Here is a 20373-nt window from a genome sequence, read left to right on the forward strand (position 1 = left end):
ACTGCGCCACCAGGGAAGCCCTATAATGAATTTTTTTATGATATATTGATTATGTTAACCAAAGGTTATAGTGTTGATTGAATTTATAATTTTAAGCTGAAGTGACTACTTCTTTATGAAATTGACATTGTATAGATATTAAGTAATCATTTCATTTCAAGGAACGAAATTAACCTTCAACCAAAAACATGACCTAAAGGAATATTTTTATTTTTATATTGAGATTTATAGGTCAGTTCATTCTTGTTTAATAGTGGCTTATAACAGAAAAGATATGATTGATAATAACAATATAAATCATTTTAAGTTATTAAAATGCGAGGATATATTTTCCATTTTAAGAGGAATAACTTTCACCATTCTGTGAGTATGAATCAGTAACAGCTGAAGATCTGATCTTTGAATGTGGCAGTGTTGGAACCCTTTCAAAATAGAAACCTAGCCAATTTTCAAGAAAAATCACAGTGTTTCAGTTCTGAACTTTAATGTATTTGGAGCATATGCAGCAGAACATTTTCTTCTTGCTATCTCTTGCCAAACTAATTACATATGCCACATTAATTTTTCCCTTATGTTTGGGAAGCTCAAGTATATTGTAGAATAAAGAATTGCCTGATTCATGTTCACCAGTTTTAATGGAAAGATCAAGATGAGAAGCATTTAATTAAAGAGAGACTTTGTAATTTTCTCTCAAAGAAAATAAAAGCAAAAATGAAAATGTTTCATTCACTCAACGAATGTTTATTGAATACCTACTATATGCCAAGCTGTATTACTAAGCCTGAGTGATACAGTGGTGAACAGGACAGATAAAAGCCCCTGCCCTCAGAGAGATGCTCATATTCTAATGGGAACGGGTAGTGGGAGAAGATGGGGATTTCAGATTCGTAAATGACCTATAGGAAAGAAAACTTGAAGTGAGAATAGAGTACCTTAGCTGAGATTTGAATGATATGAAGCTTTGGGAGGAGAGAAGTCTAAATTTGGTCAGTAGCCCCTGAATTGGGAAAGGCTTGGCATATTCCTGGAACAGTATGGAAGTAACATCGTGAACCTGGGTGCTAGGGGCTGAAGTTAGAGGACATTCAGAGACCACATTGAGCCTTTTAGACCATGTAAGGAATTTCTGTTTTCCTCTAATTATAATGGGGAGTTCTTGAACGGTTTTAAGTGAGAAAGTTTAGTGATTTGACTTGTTTAAGGAAGGTCATTCTGGTGGCTATAAGGGGAATGAACCATGGGAGGGTGAGAGTGGAAGTGGGAAGCCAGGTGGGAGCTACTCCAGCACCTAGTCCAGCATCATCTAGAGATGATGGTGGCTGGTGTCAGGGAGATGGAGTGGAGCCAGTGAAGAATGACTGCATTGGAGATGTGTTCCTGTGGTACAGTGATTACACTTGCTGATGGATTGCATGTTTTCATACTTAAGCATTTGAGATTCTGAAAAGTAGATTCTTTGGAATATCATAGTTTAACTCAGTAAGTCTTGAGAGTTTCAAATATTATTAAAATTGAAAAAAATGTTTTGGGAGGACAGTGTAGCTCCTTCATCTTAGCTTCCTTTTGCTATATGGCATAAAGTATACTCTGTTGGGAAAAAAAATTAAGTTAGTTAATTTCAAGTTCTGCGGATAAGTTCATGACAGATTGTTCTAATTTCTCGACTTTAAAACTTATACTACATAAAGATATGAAAAAAATAATTAAAGCTCTTTTAAATATGTCCTCAATAATTATTTTGAGTTAATTTTAATAAAGAAAGAATGAAGATAATTACCATATTATATAAATAGAATATATTTGTTTTTACCTTTCTGGTTTTATTTAAATAGTACACTATATTTACTGAAAATTTTTTTTCCTAGTCACATTGTTCTGATGCTTGCAGATGATATGGCATGCAACCCTAGAAATCCTAAACCAGCTACAGTGTTTAGTCACAAGAATATGGAATTAAATGTGTATGGAGATGATGTGGAAGTGGATTATAGAAGTTATGAGGTAAATTGTTTAGTTTAGCAACATTTTTGAAATATTTTCACTTTTAAGCTTTAAAATAGTGGTAGAATAAAATAATCTTATTCTTTTTCTTTAAACTTTGTACATGATTGTCACTGAAACCTTGCTATAATTCTGTTTCTGGAGTTCATATTAAGGAAACAATATATGAGTAAAACTATCACAGCATGAATATTTCATATATGTATCTAGGATAGAACAACTTTATCTTGGCTTCTGTATTAGAGTATTTTATTGATGTTTAATGTATCAACATTCTTTTATAGTAAGTATATTCTTTGTTTTTCATATTTGATCTAAAATTTCAAGTTTTATATTTTTAGTAAGTATATTGTGAAAATACTAAAGTGACTAACACTACTTAGAGGTAATCACTTTTAATATGCTTCCAGTGTATTTAGCATGTATGATTAAAAATAAAAATGTAAATTTGGAAAAATGGCATTATACTATATTTTCTCCCTTTGAAACTTCATTTTAAATTTAATAAATTGTATGTTTAAAATTTGAAGTCTTCCTTGATGAAGTCTTCCTCAATAATCCTTCCCCTTTTACCAAGTTTACCAAAAGTAAGACACAATTTCCCATGTTCCCAGACCTGTTTTGAAGCAATTTAAAAAGAATATCTTTTCCCAGGCTGTAAGCTGCTTGAGAACATGGCCTGTATCTTATGTATCTTACACCTAGAGAGTTCCTGTAACCTTCTGAAGGCACTCAAAAATGTTTGTTCAACAGTTAAATGTTTATGAATGTTGGACTTTTTCTTGTTTATTTAGTCATTATAAAATGTAGACCAAATACTTCCCTTCCTTGTTAGCCAACGAGAAGTCCTGTTAAAGAAAAACACTTAGCGTTTTGCTGTCTTCTGGGAAAAATGTAAACCAAATAGCTTACACACACACACACACACACACACACACACACACACACACACACACACACACACACACACACACACACACACACACTCTTACATACTCATGATCTAGGGAAAAGTTGAACAAGAAAGCTGGATTGATTTTCTGCTTTTTAAATTTAGATCTGTATAGTATAACTTCAAATTAGCATTATACTCCCAAGACCTTAAATATCTTTCAAAGAATCCCAGATGTCCAGAAATTCCTGGTTGGGAAATCTGGTTTACAGTGTTATGAATTTTTTACTTGTTAAAGATACCCCTAATGAAATTTAAGTAACAAAATGCATTAAAAAATCAAAGATGCATAATTTGGGAATTATTTATGGATCTATCCTTATGGTTTTATTTTTATAATTTATTATGGACCTGTCTTTCACTGTTAATCTAGAATTGACTAAGTAGTTGCACATATTAATTGCAATAGTTATAATGTTGTTGAATTTATTTATGTTTCTATATTTTGTTTCTTCCCAAAGAATTGCCTGTGAAGACAGACTGATAATCTTTAAGTTTTTGGCAATATTTTGTATAGTATTTGAATTTTTAAATGTATAATTAACCTATTTTTCCCCAAGGTAGTTTTTATTTGTTAGTTTTTAGTATTTTTTAAAAAATGGAAACAAAGTTAGTTTGAGGTATACAGTTAAATAAATATATTTTAATTGAGTTATATTTCTCTTTAGGTTTTATTTTCAGTTTATGCTGAGTAATACATAGAGAAAGAAGAAGGAATATTTTTGAAAGTAAAAAACAATTATCAGGTTTCCCTCAATTCTATTTCATCTGATTTTTCACTTATTTTTCAGGTAACTGTGGAAAATTTTTTACGGGTATTAACTGGGAGGATTCCATCTAGTACGCCTCGGTCAAAACGTCTTCTTTCTGATGATAGGAGTAATATTCTTATTTATATGACAGGTAATTTCATAATTTAGATATTTAATGATAGCATATGTTGCAACTCTTTTCAAAAAGGAATTTGTGTGGAAAGAAATTTAAACATCTTAAATTATTTTGGTACAAGTAGTTTGATAGTTTGTTATGAAGTTCTCTTTTCTCATAATGTATAACAACTTGAAATGATATTTTAGAACAGTGTATTACTCATCAACTGATGATAAAACAGGTGCAGAATGATTCTTAGATGTCATACAGCAAGACAGTGACCCCTACTTAGTGGTCTTCTTTTCTTTATCATGTTGCATTTATTTACAGCTTTTAAAATACAATCAATTTATAAACTTTCTAAATTAACCCAGCAAGTTAATGAAGTCAGAAAAATTTTCATTTTAGTTTATGTGACATTTACAAGAAATTTTAAAGTTTTTGTGGCAAATAGGATGAAGTACAGTCTTGTAGCTTGGCTTTATTTGATGTACTAAACAAAAGGTTTTACAACATTTTTTTCTGAGTCTGTTGATCCTTTTTCAGGATAGCTCCAGGTATGCGAGAAATTCCAATATCTAAGAAAGAATTGGCAAACCCTGGCCCATGGAAGGGCTACTGTTTTGGAAGTAAAGTTTTATTAGAACATAGTTGTAACCATTTGTTTTGTGTATTGTCTGTGGCTGCTTTTACATTACAGTGGTAGAGTCCAGGAGTTGCAACAGAGACCATATGGCTCACAAGTCTAAAACATTTACCACATGGCCCTTTACAGAAAAAGCTTGCCAACCCGTGTAAGAGAACGGGAAGGTTGATAATTATGATAATATGATAATAAAAACGGTAATAGCTAATATTTATTGAGGCTTACTATACATCACGCAGTATTCTTAATCATTGTGTATATTAGTTCATTTCATCCTCAAAACAATCTAAAGATTTAGGTGCCGATTTTCAGGGCTGTCATATATGGTTGTGTGGGTTGTGCACTGCATATAAGTGTCTGGCTCGGGTGGTGAGTGGGAGCTGAGATCTAGTATATGTTTACATTTACTCAGCTGTGTGCCCTGCTATAAAGTTGTGTCTAATGGGAGAGAGAAATATTCCTCTTCCCTTAACCCACCCTAAGGCATAGCCACTAACCACTTTTGAGCTTACAGGACTGCTTATATTCAGTGGGAGCACTGAAACACACAGATTTTTCTACTTTGTTACCCAGTGGGAAGTACCTTTTTAAAATCTGCACAAAGGACATATATAGACATGCTAATGATGACCTTACTGATACATTTCTTACTTTACATCTGAAGAAACTGAGGCCTAGAAAGGTTAAGTTACTTGCCTAAAATAACACAGTCATTAAGTAGTAAAGCTAGTGTTTGTGTCCAGGCAGACTGGCTCTATCATGCATTCTAAATGTCATAATCTTCTGGTCAACTCTCATTGGACAGTGGTTGATGATTGTGAAAACATCAAGTTTTAGGTGAGAACTACACTTCCTATTGATATAGCATTTCAAGTATATACTGTGAATAGTGCTAGCTTACCATGGGACTAGCTAGTGTCTTCAACTCCTTTCTCACCAAAAATGTTTGCCTGGTATTTGAGAAATTTTTATCTATGGAAACTCATTTCTGACATAATAATGGAGCCAGTGAAAAAAGTATAAATGTGTTTTTCTAAAACTGAATGATAGAAAATCTTTTAAATATATATTATATCTACTATTTTGTACATAGTCTATCATTATTCTCTTTAATTGGTATAGCAGAAAATTAATTTGTTTTTACAGTACTTTTTATTTTAGAGTATAAAATAACAAGTGATATTAAAATATTGCCATGAATGAAGTGAATGTTTATATATCTGGATGTGTGCAGTTTGCATTAAAAACAGTGTCTGTTTGATCTTTCTGACTCTTCCTATAAGGACATGGTGGAAATGGTTTCTTGAAATTTCAAGATTCTGAAGAAATTACCAACATAGAACTTGCAGATGCTTTTGAACAAATGTGGCAAAAAAGACGGTAATTGACAAATGACTACTTTTCATAAGATAAATTAGTACCTAATTTTTCCATGGTTAGTAGATTTATAAATCTTATGAGATCTAAACTTATTTTAATAAGTTATTTCTTCTACTCTAGATTTATGTTTGTTATTTCTTTTTTTTTATGTTTGTTATTTCTATTGAACTGAACTATTTTTAATTTTTTTAGAAATTGTACATTGCAGCAGTAGTTTTATTATATTTTACAGAAGTATGAACTGAATTCTTTTTAGAAGAAAAATTTGGGTTTCTTAAAGAGCATGGAAAGAAATTCACCTGTTAAGATCATATCTCTTGTTATTGCTCATCCTGTTTGGAGGGAATAAGAGTCCCACCAACCAAGTTCCACATTATTTAGGGGGATTGTGAACATATATTTATTTTTCATCTTGTACTTATTCTTTTTGCACAATCTTGGGCCCTCCAAGTGATAGGAATACATTATTTCTTCTTTGGAAAAAAGATGCTGAAATTAGGATTAGTATAAAATTTGTAGCAACTCACATTAAGGATGATATATTGTTAGTAATCCGTGGTAAGCACCCTTTTAGTTGAAAGTTGTCATATGAACTTAAGTGAATTTAAAGTAGCAATTGAACTGCTTTTAAATTAATTACCCTCAATAAATACTTATTGCTTACCTTCTGAGCATGTGGCACAGAGGGGAATATGATGCTTATTGTGCCTTCAAAGTTTTTAAAATCTAGTAGAAAAGAGGAATGTGTACACAACTCTGCTACAAATTAAATATTCTAAATTCTGAATTATAGGCATAAGGAGAATGTATAGAAGTGTTGAAGAGGAAGCTTTTGCTTGGTACTGGTTTTATCTTATTCATAGCTTACATTTATTGAAGGTATACTAGGTGCTGGGCACTGTTATATAATGTGTTGTTCTGTTTAATTTTAATAACACCATGAGGCAGATATTGTTATTATTCCCATTTTTACAAATGTGTAAATTGAGGCACAGATAGATTAAATAACTTGCCAAATTTTATACAGCTCATAAGTGCCAGTACTAGAATTCACATCCAAGTGGGCCTGTCCCAGAGCTTACTCTCTTAATTGTTTTACTGTACTGCCTCTCATAACCTTAGATGTTTATGATCCCCAGGGGTGTCCACAGATTTTTGTCTCAGAACAAATGTGTCATATTAATCGTGCCTTCTATCCCTTGCTTAGATAATATTAAGATTCCATGCTTTCTTTTTTAGGTGTAGTGTTAGCTGTTTACTTAGATCCAATGTCTGAGAGAAACCTCTGAGAAAATGTTATTTGCTCCCTGTTTTCACCTTCACCAACTAGGCAGCTAAAATATAGAGCTGATTTTGTTATTCTTTCACTTTAAAAAAGCCTTTGATGGCTTCTTCAAACTTATAGGTTAAGATCCAAACTTTGTACAGGATACTTTACAGGTTGACCCTGCCTTACCTTTTTGAAATGAATTTCTCTCCATTTTACCAAATTAACTCTAAATCCAAGCTACACGATACAATTCCTTTTTCCTAAACATTTATACTTTTTTACATTTAGATGCCTTAATACAGGCTTTTTCCTCTGCTGGAATGTGCTATTCCTCTCTTTGTTAAATACTATAACACTCACCCCTCACTGCCCTTGTCAGACATCACCTTTCCCTGACCTGCCTTTCCTTACAGTTTCCTCTGTTTCTTTCTCAGTGCTCTTGGAGCACTTTGACTTTGTTAGACTCTAAGCTCTGTGAGGGCAAGGACTATTGTATCCCCAGCTTAGTGTCAGGCACATTGTAGGCCTTCAATAAAACTTGAAACACTCATCACATTCTGATTTAGTTATATGTTTATGTGTCTGTCTTCCAGTTAGATTTTAAGATCTTTGAGTATGGTGACTAAGTCATATATATATTTTTTCTGAATCTAGCTGAGTTTCTAGGACTGTGTGGGTGCCAGATAATGTTTTTTTGAATTGAACATGTGTTTGAATTCTGAATCTTGTGGCATAGATAAGGGAGGGGGAAGAAGTTGGGGCAGCCACTTTATGGCACAACTACTGCACTCTATTGAGGTGGTTCCTCTGGACAGGTTATACCTTTAATATTTCTCATATTAAATTTATATTGGGAATTCTATCAAAAAATCTCAAATTTTTAGCTAATGAAATGACTAAGATATGACTTAAACATCTTAGGGAAGTATTGTAAAATGTTAATGTATGTTTAACAGCATGATTCATGTCAAAGATATTATCACTTTTCTTTTAGCTACAATGAGCTATTGTTTATTATTGATACTTGTCAAGGAGCATCCATGTATGAGAGATTTTATTCTCCTAACATAATGGCTTTAGCTAGTAGCCAAGTGGGAGAAGATTCACTCTCGGTAAGTGCATTTTTTCTTTCCCGTTTGTAAATGGCATTATCTTTGGAATGTGTAGCTATTTCTAGGATCACTTATATGCTTTATAAATATATCTGTTATTTCTTATTCTTAGAATTCTTTATATCTTAGAAGGAAATTTTGATTATATTTAAAATATTTTGTTGTAATGTGATGATCCTATCTATTAGACATACACTTTTTTTTCCTTTGCTTTTTTTCATAGCATCAACCTGATCCTGCAATTGGAGTCCATCTTATGGATAGATACACATTTTATGTCTTAGAATTTTTGGAGGAAATTAATCCAGCTAGCCAAACTAATATGAATGATCTTGTAAGTATTTGCTTGATTTGATTATAGCACAATAGCTATGCTAACCTTAATGTGATAAGTGAAGTCTGTTATTCCTTGACTTCTAGGGTACTCTTCCATATGCTGAATGGTGGCCTTTTAAAGTGTTTTGATTCTCCCATTACAGTAGTATCTCTTTCTTTACTACAAGAGGCCTAAAACCTTAGCCTAGTTAACTTGCTATTCCTTGAGGTATTTTGCTATTCTCATTCATTTGCTCATGTTTTTTTTCCCTACCAGAAATCTCCTTTTTTAGATTCACATATTGAAATTCTACCTATTCTTTGGGAGTCAGATCAGATCCTACCTCCTCCAGGAGATCTTCTCATAGTCTTCTTGTTGGAATTTATGTAAAATAAGTAAAGCTACTCAGAGCTTTATTTCTTTTTTTTTTAATGCCATTTGTCACAGTCTGTCTTTTTTTGGACTTACTAATTGAGTGTAAATGTTTTTCTCACTTAATGGGAAGTTCTTGAAGGAGAGAGGCCTCCTCTTACATATTTTTGTGCACCCTACAACTTCTAGTACCATGTTTTGATGTGGCCTGTTGAATTTAGTTCAACTTTTTTTCCTGAATTTTCTGCACTGATTGTCTCTTTTAAAATAAATCTACTTTGAAGTTGCTATCAAAAGTAAGCATAATAAAAAGCTTGAAATAGCAGTTCTAGACTGGATAATTACTGTGAATTAATGACTTTCATTCTTTTTCATTAATTTATATCTTAATTCATTCACAAATATTTCTTGAGATTTTGCTAAGTGACAGGCACTGGCTGTACTCTAGAGATAGAGGCAGATACTGTCCCTGCTTTCATGGAGCTTTGGAATGAATGGGAGCCTGAGTAGATAGGGTTCTGGACTCTAGTATTTCATAAACCAAGCAGCTTTGTATTGATCTCTTTTATTATATAGAAACCTTTCAGGTAGATTTCTATTTATTAAAGAGGTTCAACTCTAAAATTCTGAAAACCACTGCTTTAAGCTATCAGATTTGATAACATCAAACTACTTACTACATTTTGAAGTTTTGAAAGGGAGTAACTGCCAACTAGGAATTCTGTAACTTGTAGGGTTATCATTCAGAATTGAAGGAGAGATTAGGAGTTTTCCAGATAAGCAAAACTAAAAGAGTTCATCACCATTTTACAAGAAATGTTAAAGGGACTTCTCTAAGCTAGAAAGAAAAGATACTAATCAATAGTAAGATAACATATTAAATTAAAAATCTCACTGAAAAAGGTAAATAAAAAGGTAGTGGGTTAATCATTTATAAAGTCAGTACAAAGGGTAAAAGACAAAAGTCATAAAATTAATTTAAAATACAATACTTAGTTAAGGGATATATAAAATGAATAGATGTAAAATATGTTATCAAAAATGTGTTGGGGAAGTAAAATATAAAGCTTTGGAATGTGTTCAAAATTAAGTTACTATAAACTTAAAGGAGATTGTTATATATGTAGGATGTTATGTGTGACCTATGGTAACCACAAACAAAAAACCTTTAGTAAATACACAAAAGTAAATGAAAAAGGAATTTAAAATAACTGTAAAGAAAGCAGTCAAACAACAAGGGAAGAAAGAAAGAGAAGAATAAAGGAACAGAGATGAACTACAGAAACAGTGAGAAAACAATTAACAAAATGGCAGTAAGTAAATACCTATCAATAATTACTATAAATGTAAATGGACTAAATTCTCCAATCAAAAGACATAGGGTGGCTGAATGGATTAAAAAAAACAAGACCCTTCTCAATGCTCTTTACAAGACACTCACTTCAAACCTTAAGACACTCACAGTCTGAAAGTGAATGGATGGAAAAAGATATACCATGAAAATGAAAAGGAAACTGGGGTAGTAATAGACTTCCAAACAAATACTGTAACAAGGGCATTACATAATATAAAGGGGTCAGTCTCCAGCAGTCCAACAAGAGGATATAACATTTGTAAACATTTGTGCACCCAACATGGCACCACTTAAATATATAAATCAAATAGTAACGGAAATAAAGGGAGAAATAGACAGTAATACAATAACAGTAGAGGACTTAATACCCCACTTAATATCAATGGATAGATCATCCAGACAGAAAATCAACAAGGAAACATTGGCCTTAAAAGACACCTTATATCAGATTGACTAAATAGATACATACAGAACATTCCATCCAAAACAAAAACAGCAAAATACACATTCAAGTGTACATGTAACATTCTGCAGGATAGCTCACATGTTAGACTATGGACCAAGTCTCAGTAAATTTAAGAAGTCTTAATAAATTTGAGCATGTTTTCTGATCACAACTGTATGAAACCAGAAATCAGTTATAAAAAGAAAACTGGAAAAAAACCCACAAAACATGTGGAGACTAAACAACATGCTGTTAAACTATCAGTGGGTTATCAAAGAAATCACAAAATACCTTGAGACAAATGCAAATGGAAACACAACATTCCAAAATCTTTAGGATGCTGCTAGCAAAAGCAGTTTCTAAGAGGGAAGTTCATATTAACACTGACCTACCTCAAGAAACAAGAAAACTCTTAACCATCTAACTCATTTAAAGGAACTAGAAAAGGAAGAACAAACAAAGCCCGAAGTTAGTAGAAAGAAGGCAATAATAAAGATCAGAGCAGAAATAAATGAAATAACAGCTAAAGAGGCAATAGAACAATCAATGAAACTAAGAGCTGGTTCTTTGAAAGATAAACAAAATTGGCAAATCTTTAGCCAAACAGACTCATCAAGGAAAAATGAGCCCAAATAAGTAAAATCAGAAATGAAGGAGGAGAAATTACAGTCAATATCACAGAAATACAAAAGATCATAAGAGACTATTATGAACAATTATATGCCAACAAATTAGACAATCTAGAACTGGATAAATTCCTAGAAACATGCAGTCTTCCAAGACTAAATCATGAGGAATTAGAAAATCTGAATAGACCAATTACTAGTAATGAAATTAAATCAGTAATCCAAAAAAAAGAAAAAACGCCAACAAACAAAAGTCCAGGTCTAGGTGGCTTCATAGGTGATTCTGCCAAACATTTAAAGAAGGTAATACCCATCCTTGTCAAATTATTCCAAATAAAATAATACACACTTTGGATAATACACACTTCTTCAGTTTGAGAAGAAAGAAAGAACACTTCCAAAGTCATTTTATGAGACTAGAATTACCCTGACACCAAAACAAAAAAATTGATGCTACAAAAAAAGAAAATTATTGGCCAATATCCCTGATGAATATAGGTGCAAAAATCCTCAACAAAATATTAGCAAACCAAATTCAACAATACATTAAAAGAATCATGCAGCATGATCAAGTGGGATTCATTCCAGGGATGCAAGTTTGGTTTAACACCTGCAAATCAATAATGTGATACACCACATTAACAAAATGACTGATTTAAATCATATGATCATTTCAATAGATGCAGAAAAAAGCATTTGACAATTTGACATCCGTTTATGATAAAAACTTTACAAAGTTGGTATAGAGAGAATATATATACCTCAATATAATAAAGGCCATATATGACAAACTCACAGCTAACATTATACTCAGCAGTGAAAAACTGAGAAAGCTTTTTCCTCTAAGATTAGGAACAGTACAGGGATGCCCACTCTTGCCACTTTTATCCATAGTGTTGGAAGTCTTAGCCACAGAAATTAGTCAAGAAAGAAACAAAACTAAGTTATTTGTAGTGAGGTGGATGGACCTAGTCTGTCATACAGAGTGAAGTAAGGCAGAAAGAGAAAAATAATACCATATGCTAACACATCTATATAGAATCTAAAAAAAAAGGATGAACCTAGGGGCAGGACAGGAATAAAGACACAGACGTAGAGAAGGGACTTGAGGACATGGGGAGGGGGAAGGGTAAGGTGGGACGAACTGAGAGAGTAATGTTGACAGATATATACTACCAAATGTAAAATAGGTAGCTAGTGGGAAGCAGCTGCATAGCACAGGGAGATCAGCTCGGTGCTTTGCGGCCACCTAGAGGGGTGGGATAAGGAGTGGGGGAGGGAGATGCAAGAGGGAGGGGATATGGGGATATACGTATGCATATAGCTGATTCACTTTGTTTTACAGAAGAAACTAACACAACACTGTAAAGCAATTATATGCCAATAAAGATGTTAAAAAAAAAAAAGAAATTAGTCAGGAAAAGAAATAAAAGGCATCCAAACTGGAAAGGAAGAAGTAGCAAAACTGTCACTATTTGCAGATGATGTAATAAAGAAATCCCTAAAGACTCTACCAAAAAAACTATTAGAACTAATAATGAATTCAGTTAAGTTGTAAAATACAAAATTAATATACAAAAATTGGCTGAATTTCTGTACACTAATAATGAACTATCAGAAAGAGAAGTGATGAAAACAATCCCTCTTACAATTGTATAAAAAAGAATAAAATACCTAGAGATGAATTTAACCAAGGAGGTGAAAGACCTGTATTCTGAAAACTCTAAGCATTGATGAAAGAAACTGAAGATGACACAAATAAGTAGAATAAATCCACGCTTCTGATTTAGAAGAATTAATATTGCTAAAATGTCCATATTTTCCAAAGCAATCTACAGATTTCATGTAATCCATATCAAAATAATAAAGACATTTTTTAAAATAGAACTAGAACAAATAATCCTAAATTTTATATGGAAGCACTGAAGACCCCAAATAGCTAAAGCAATCTTGAGAAAGAAGAACAAAGCTGGAGCTATCATATGCCCTGATTTCAAACTATGCTACTAAGCTATAGTAATCAAAACAAGTGTGGTACTGGGAGCACCCTTCTAGTTGCTAGGTGGGATGCTGCCTGCCCAATTCATGAATCATCTAATAAAGCCAGATACATCTTCAAATTTACTTGGTTGACTTTTATTTTTTAATGGATGGGTGGCAGCGATGAGATTTGAAGTGAATTTGGGATGGCTTTCAAGGAGCAGGAAACACAGGCATGGTACCCTGTGAACCCTTTTCAGTTCACTGTCTTTCTTGCTGTTTCCAAGGGCCATTGGTAAGTTACTTTTGGTTGAGCTCTGTTCTTTTTGTGTTCGAGCTCCTGATCTAATTAGCTTTCCACAGTTCATTGTTTTGAGTGGAAAACTCCAGTCCCTTGATTCTGTCTCCACATTTGGTACTATGAAGGTTTAATATACACCTCCCCATTTGTTTGGAATCCTTTCCCAGATTCCCTGTTGAGAACTACTAGTTATAGCTGCAGTTCTCCTTTTGCTTGGAATCAGTCCGCAGTACTCATTCTTTGAGGTCTGCTCGTTCAGTCCTTTCCCCAGTCTCTCTCTCTCTCTCTCTCTCTCTCTCTGTGTCTCTCTCTTTTTTTTAGTTACCATGGGTTTCTGTTAATGTGCACACGAAGTAAAGCCCATTGCTAATGGGAATTTCAGAAGCTAAAAGGCTGCAAAGTTTGGTGGGTACCAGACGTTTAAAAGTTATTAGAGTGCTCATCACCTAACCCAAAGAGTCTCATGTTAGGATAAGTTGGTCACAGAATGGGTTAGACTGACATCTAGGTCACTCACCAACCTCAAGAAAACTTCCATGCAATAATGTACACTGTAAAACACCACATAATTCCCAACCCTGCCACAAGTCCCTCTTAGGTATTAGTTTGACTGAGAAAACCAAAGGCCTAGCTAGAAGAAACATGATCCTTTATGTACAAATAGTTGAGCACACTGCCTTCCATCACATCTGCTTAGTTTATATTTAAGAACTGTGAATCCTGGAAGCTGCAGTTATTTAACAAAATGGCAAAGTTTTACTAAAATCAACCTAGAATTACATTGGCCATTAGGAGGAATGTTCCAAATAGGTAAGATCACTTAAAAACAAGGGCTCCCAAGTTAAATAAACCAAATGGAATACCTTTTTTAATTAGTATGCAGAAGTCTCCAAAAGCTTTCAAAATTCCAAAATAACTTCATTAAAAGATTCGTTGCAAAATCCAATGAAAAATTAAAGATACAAAAGATATCTAAAACAATGCCTAGGCCTCCCCATTTCACCTTCTTGGGGGTTCATTATTAAAACACTTGCCCAGAGATCAATGTTTCAGCTGTTATCAGCTGGGACACTGGAAAAGAGATTGTTCTCAAGGCTCTGTGCAAATTCTTCCACATCAGCTTAAACTCCCATATGGGCCCCTCACAGAGTTGATGATACAGATTTTTTGGATAAACTGCTAAATTATTCCCTTAAACACTTAGGGAACTGAAATTATTCAGAGTCTGGTAAGAATTTAGACCTTATACCCGAAGCTAGATATACCCAGAGGAAAAGAAACATTCCAACAATAGGTAGATGGGTGTCATTCCTTTTTGCCAATCCCCAAACCTCCTCTCTTCGTCTCAAAATACTTGTAGATATTGGGACTTTGGAAATAGAATTGTTCTGTACTTAATCTGTGTCTTTGTGATGTAGATTTCCTATCTCTATATTCTCTGAGACTTAAGAGTCATTCTTTGAAATGCAATTGTTTCTCATCAGAAAAGAAAAAAAAAAGAAGGGAAGAAAAATTTGGAAATTTGGCAGATAAAAAAAAATCTTAAGTGTCTTCTCCACAAATATTGGTAACTATGAGATCTCTCTTTGCATCTGTGTGTATCTCCTTATGTACGTTGTAGATATGTGGTGGTGTTTTTTTTTAACCTCTAGATGGTACTGCAGAATTACTTTGTAGAAGAGCTCTATTTAGTTGGTTTGAAGACAAGCTTGTAAGGATTGTGTTACCGAGTGCAAGCACGCTCTGCTTGCTGCACAACAGGCCAATAAATCGGGAGACAAGGTGTTGAGGCAAGGAATATGACTTTATTCAGAAAGGCAGCAGACCGAGAAGGTGGTGGACTAAGGTCCCCAATAAAAACATCTTATCGGGGTCTGGATGCCAGTTTCTTTTATAGAATCAGAGAGTGAAGTAAAGCAAGAAGGCAGAATAGAGAGGGAGAGGCGGGGAGGAAGTAAAGTAAAAAGGGCCATCAGTCTTGCAAAAACATCTCCTGGAATGGCCAGCCTCCAGGCGGGCATGTGTTAATTTCTTCTTTCAAGCAGGCATTCCCAGGTGGGTAGGATTCCCTGTGGCAGGCCATTATGTATGATTATAATAACAAAAGCAAGGAAAAGCAAAGGCTAAAGTCAAAGAAACAGAGCCAATGTGGAGTCAAAATGGGCATTCCAAAGTTGTCAGAAATACAACAGAAACTAACTGAAATGCTTTTTAAAATTATGTGATCTAAGATATCTTTTGTAAATAAAAGCTAGTTTAAGGTTGTTGGTTTAAATTAAAGCAGAGATGTCTTTAGAGTTATCAGCATTAAATATAATACTTTTATTTTACCTAGGCTTGCAAGGAAAATAAGTGGATATGATGAAGTTTTCATAAGTAATCTAAACAATTGTTAAGAGCAAGTATTAAATAAATATAAGTAGGATAAAATGTTCTTAGTTGAACTTTTCAAATTAATTTCCCATATCTTTTCAGTAACCTGCAACCTTAAAGTTTTGCTAAGATTAAGTGCTAGAAATTTATTGAATATCTAGATCTCCCCAAATAAGAAAAAATACTGAGCCATTAATTACTGAACATAGGTTTATCTACTTTTGGTTTCTTATTATAGAGAAACTAAAGATAAATTTGGGTTTATTAGTAAGCGTGTGTCGAGTGAAAAAAATGTGCAACCAAAAGTTGAGAATTATGTTTTGTTTGGCAGACAAAATTGAGGACTTAAGCCCAGGATGTAGCTTCTCAGATAGCTCTGAGGGACTGTTATGAAGAGGTAAGGGAGGAACCAGATTTTATAAGAGTTTTTGCAAGAAAGACCAGGTAGTCAGAATATCAAAAGATTACTGTTGGACTTCCCTGGTGGCGCAGTGGTTGAGGGTCCGCCTGCCGATACAGGGGACACGGGTTCGTGCCCCGGTCCGGGAAGATCCCACGTGCCGCGGAGCGGCTAGGTCCGTGAGCCATGGCCGCTGAGCCTGCGCATCCGGAGCCTGTGCTCCGCAACGGGAGAGGCCGCAGCAGTGAGAGGCCCGCGTACCGCAAAAAAAAAAAAAAAAAAAAAAAGATTACTGTTAGTTAAATAAAAGCAGACATCTCAAATTAATGAATTTAGCACTTTTCTATGTATGGGAAGATGCAAGAGTCTGGGCTCATTGAAATCATTCCTTTGATATGCATCATAGCTGTCTAGGGCCAGTATCCTGGGCTTTCCCATCCTGAGTCCCTTCAGGGTGCACCTTTGGGAGCAGCTGTAGTGGCTCGATGGCTGCAACATCCTTTGTTTACTGATATGGCAGGCAACATTATTCATTCACACTTGTTTGGTGCCATGCTGAGAAATTTTCTATGAGAAAGCACATGTTTCTAGAAATTATAAAAAAGTATTTATAAGTTTGCCAAGCTGTAATGCTAGGGGAAGAGATAGTCCACAATTGTTTACTTCCTAAATTTTCACTAGAAATTAAGGTTTTTAAAGGTTAAAAATTCTAATTATGCAGGTAAAGCTATTAGAAACGATATGGGAGACATCTCCATAGGCAGGGAAAAGCAGGATGTGTTTTTGGCTAAGAAAAAGTATGAGGAATAAAGATGCAGTTGTGTTAAGGGAAATGAGGATAATTTTGTCTTAACTAGAACTTCTGGTTATGAAGGACAAACTAAACGTATATAAAAGGTTGAGAGAGAGAATTTTACCTTGTCTAATCAAGCTGGCTGAAATTGAATTGTTTATAAAGGTTTTAAAAATTAAGCTTTATTATCAATAGTGTACTTCAAACTAGAACTTAATTTTTTTCATCTGCTAAGTAGACAATATTGTTTCATATTGATCTGTGATCCTGTTTCTTCAAGTGTCCAAACCTTTTGGTATCTTTGACAGACTTCCCAAAATCAGATTCTAAAACTGAAGTCTTTTGACCTCAATTAACTTTCAAGTTTTTCAGAGGGTGCCTGGAACATTTCAAAGGATGTACTTCCTCTCCTTATAAAAAGGAAGATGTTAAACTGATTAGGCTTATTTCATACGTTAAGTTACATGGGAAACATTGTCAAATAAGAAGGAACAAGCCTTCTTTATGCTGTGTCTATATAAGTATGTATTATAAATGTTCCAGAAATTGCATGAAGTTCTTGAAAGTCTGATATATCCGGGTGTATTATATTGTCTGTCATCAAAATTGAGGCTTACACCAAAGGACTGAACCTCAGTATTAGGGAGTTGCCCTAGCTGACTTTCATGCAAAGGCAGCAGCAATAGAGGCTTATAAAGATGGTGGCACATGTGGATGAAGTCCATTCTGCTTCTGCAAAACATGACCCTCTTATTGCCAGACTTTTGCCATCCTGATGTCCTTGTAACATGGCAACAGTTTGTTCCTGAATCAGAGAAATTAAGGTGGGTAAATAATGGCTGTAAACTGAATGACCAGTCAGGGCTATGGGAGAACCTAGACAGCGTTTGGTTCTTCCTGGCAAACGTTTTTCTTTTTTTGCATTCTTTTGCCCACCCACCAGTGCATTTAAGAATAACAATTTTTGTCCCTAGAGGTGGTCTCAGACCTCTTCTCTCTCGTCTCCTTTAGCACCTACAACTGGACTTCATTCATTTGCCACTTAGTATGGGTTATCGGTATGTTCTTGTTATTGTATGTATGTTTCCCGGATGGGTTGAAGCCTTCCCCTGCTGCAAGGCCAGTACCCTCACCGTGGCAAAGAAACTGTTAGAAAATGTGTTTCCTACCTGGGGTATACCTTCCACAATCTCCAGTGATTGAGGCACACACTTCGCTGGGAAAATCATACGGTCTTTAACGAAAACCTTGCAATTTCTTGGAATTATTACTGTCCCTATCACCCTCGATCATCAGGCAAGGTTGAGAGAACTAACGGAAAAAACTGGATTCAAGCAGAACAAGAATTAATAACATGGGACTGAATGAACTGATAAGGATGATTTTAATTTTTATGACTGTGTGTTTAAAATATTGCGGGTTCTTTAATGTTTTTTTCCAGATTTAAAGAAATATTTTCTCTTAAGCTATCAACAATTTGGTAATATATACCTTTGTGAACAAAGATGAAACATTTACTTTTTCTCCCTATCTGATCCCCCAAATTCAGAAACTCTTAGTGAATATTCTTATTTTCATGTTCCTTGTAACAGGACACAATTAGAAACATGGGCTATATTACCAAGGCTTTGACTGGAATGTGTACATAGACTCAGACATGACCAGACAGATGCAAGAAACCACGTGGAAAAATCAAGCTGGTACTTTGCTTACAAAGTTCCAGCAAAGCAATCTTAAAAAGGAACTTATACGGTCAGTCACTGTTCTTCTATAAAAATCAGGCCAAGTTTAATACAGACAAATTAGTTTTACTGTGATTATCTCTGGTTAAAAAAAATGGGATAATCATAGAGAGAAAAATTATGTTTGCACCTTTGTAGATATTAGATTCTAGTCCTGTTAGTTGTCTTTGTGGTCAAAGATTCCTCTAGTTTCCTCAGATATCTGACCATGACTTACCCAATTAACATTTCCAGCTTTTTCTCACCCTTCTGATTTGGAATCACTAAGAACAAAGGCAGCCCTTGAGCCCCATTGGAAGGGACCTAACCAAGTGTTCCTGACCACTGACACTGCTGCAAAACTAAAAGGTTTTGAGCCTTGGGTGCACATCTCACAGAAAAGGAGGATTCCACCTGGCATCTGGTCCTGTGCTAATGCTGGAGACCCCTGAATCAAACTGACAAGGAAGAGAAGTAGCTGACATTGATGTAGACTGCTTCTGCCCAAGATAACGGATCAAGACTTCATACTTTAACTAAAACCTTTTCCTCTTTGCTTTCTTTCCTTTACTCTGGAATTGACCTGGAAAGATAACGCCATCATCCGTATCTCGCAGGCCATTGCTTAGAGGGGTAACCTCTCGAATTTAGAACAACTTTTTATTTCAGGTTAGGAGAAAATCTGACTGACCCTTGGCTTGAATGGGCAAGTGCAACAACACTTGCAAATGAATCCATTAACAGTGCCACCTAAGTGGAAGTAGTTTGTGCCCTGACAGGATTTGTCTTAGTCAGTGATGGTTATTCTTCCTTGGGCCTATGAATGCCTAGATGGCTGGTATATAACCAGGCAGTACCTATTAGGTTATCTAACTGTGCCCCTAACTGTTCTAGAAAGTACCTACCAGGAGGCATTCATAATTCAGAATCGCTTCCTTTGGCAGGGTCAATTTCCCTGATTAGGAGTAAATACAAATGAGAATATGATCAGAAGCGTCTTCTTAACTCTTGAAAGTATTGCAGAATCCACTGCTAAAGCATTAGCTGCCCAGGAAAGATCCTTAGACTCTGTGGCTAGAGTTGTTCTTGATTATAGAATAGTCCTTGATTATCTTTTAGCTGAACCAGGAGGTGTCTGTACTACGGCCAATGCCACCAACAGGATTGACATTTCAGTCACTGAGCAAACCACTTGGCTTAAAAGGGTGACTCCTTCAACCGGGTCTTTCTTTGATTGGTTTGGGTCTTGGGGACCTGACTCTGAAGTGCCTTCCAAGTACTGGGAATTATCCTGCTTATAATAATCATAATAATCCCCCTGGCAGATCATATTCTCTCAAAAGCTTTCAATTCATGTGCACAGCTGCTAACTGCAAGACAAATGATCTCCTAAGACTGGAAGGTCAGAAATGAAATGAAGAGAATGACCAACTAAAAATTTATGAAAAATTTATGAACCTG

General features: G+C 34.7%; 1 protein-coding gene across 1 annotated transcript in view; it reads left to right on the plus strand.

Moving 5' to 3' along the window:
- The window catches only part of PIGK (phosphatidylinositol glycan anchor biosynthesis class K), a 135053-nt gene that overhangs the window by 37267 nt on the left and 77413 nt on the right, over positions 1 to 20373 (plus strand). The window contains exons 4-8 of the mRNA XM_004279945.4: positions 1866 to 2001; positions 3745 to 3856; positions 5753 to 5849; positions 8114 to 8231; positions 8455 to 8565. Coding sequence (XP_004279993.1) covers positions 1866 to 2001; positions 3745 to 3856; positions 5753 to 5849; positions 8114 to 8231; positions 8455 to 8565 — 574 coding nt within the window. The remainder of the gene's footprint in view (positions 1 to 1865; positions 2002 to 3744; positions 3857 to 5752; positions 5850 to 8113; positions 8232 to 8454; positions 8566 to 20373) is intronic.

The sequence above is a fragment of the Orcinus orca genome, chromosome 1 (assembly GCF_937001465.1).
Source record: "Orcinus orca chromosome 1, mOrcOrc1.1, whole genome shotgun sequence".
In the NCBI taxonomy this organism is placed as follows: domain Eukaryota; kingdom Metazoa; phylum Chordata; class Mammalia; order Artiodactyla; family Delphinidae; genus Orcinus; species Orcinus orca.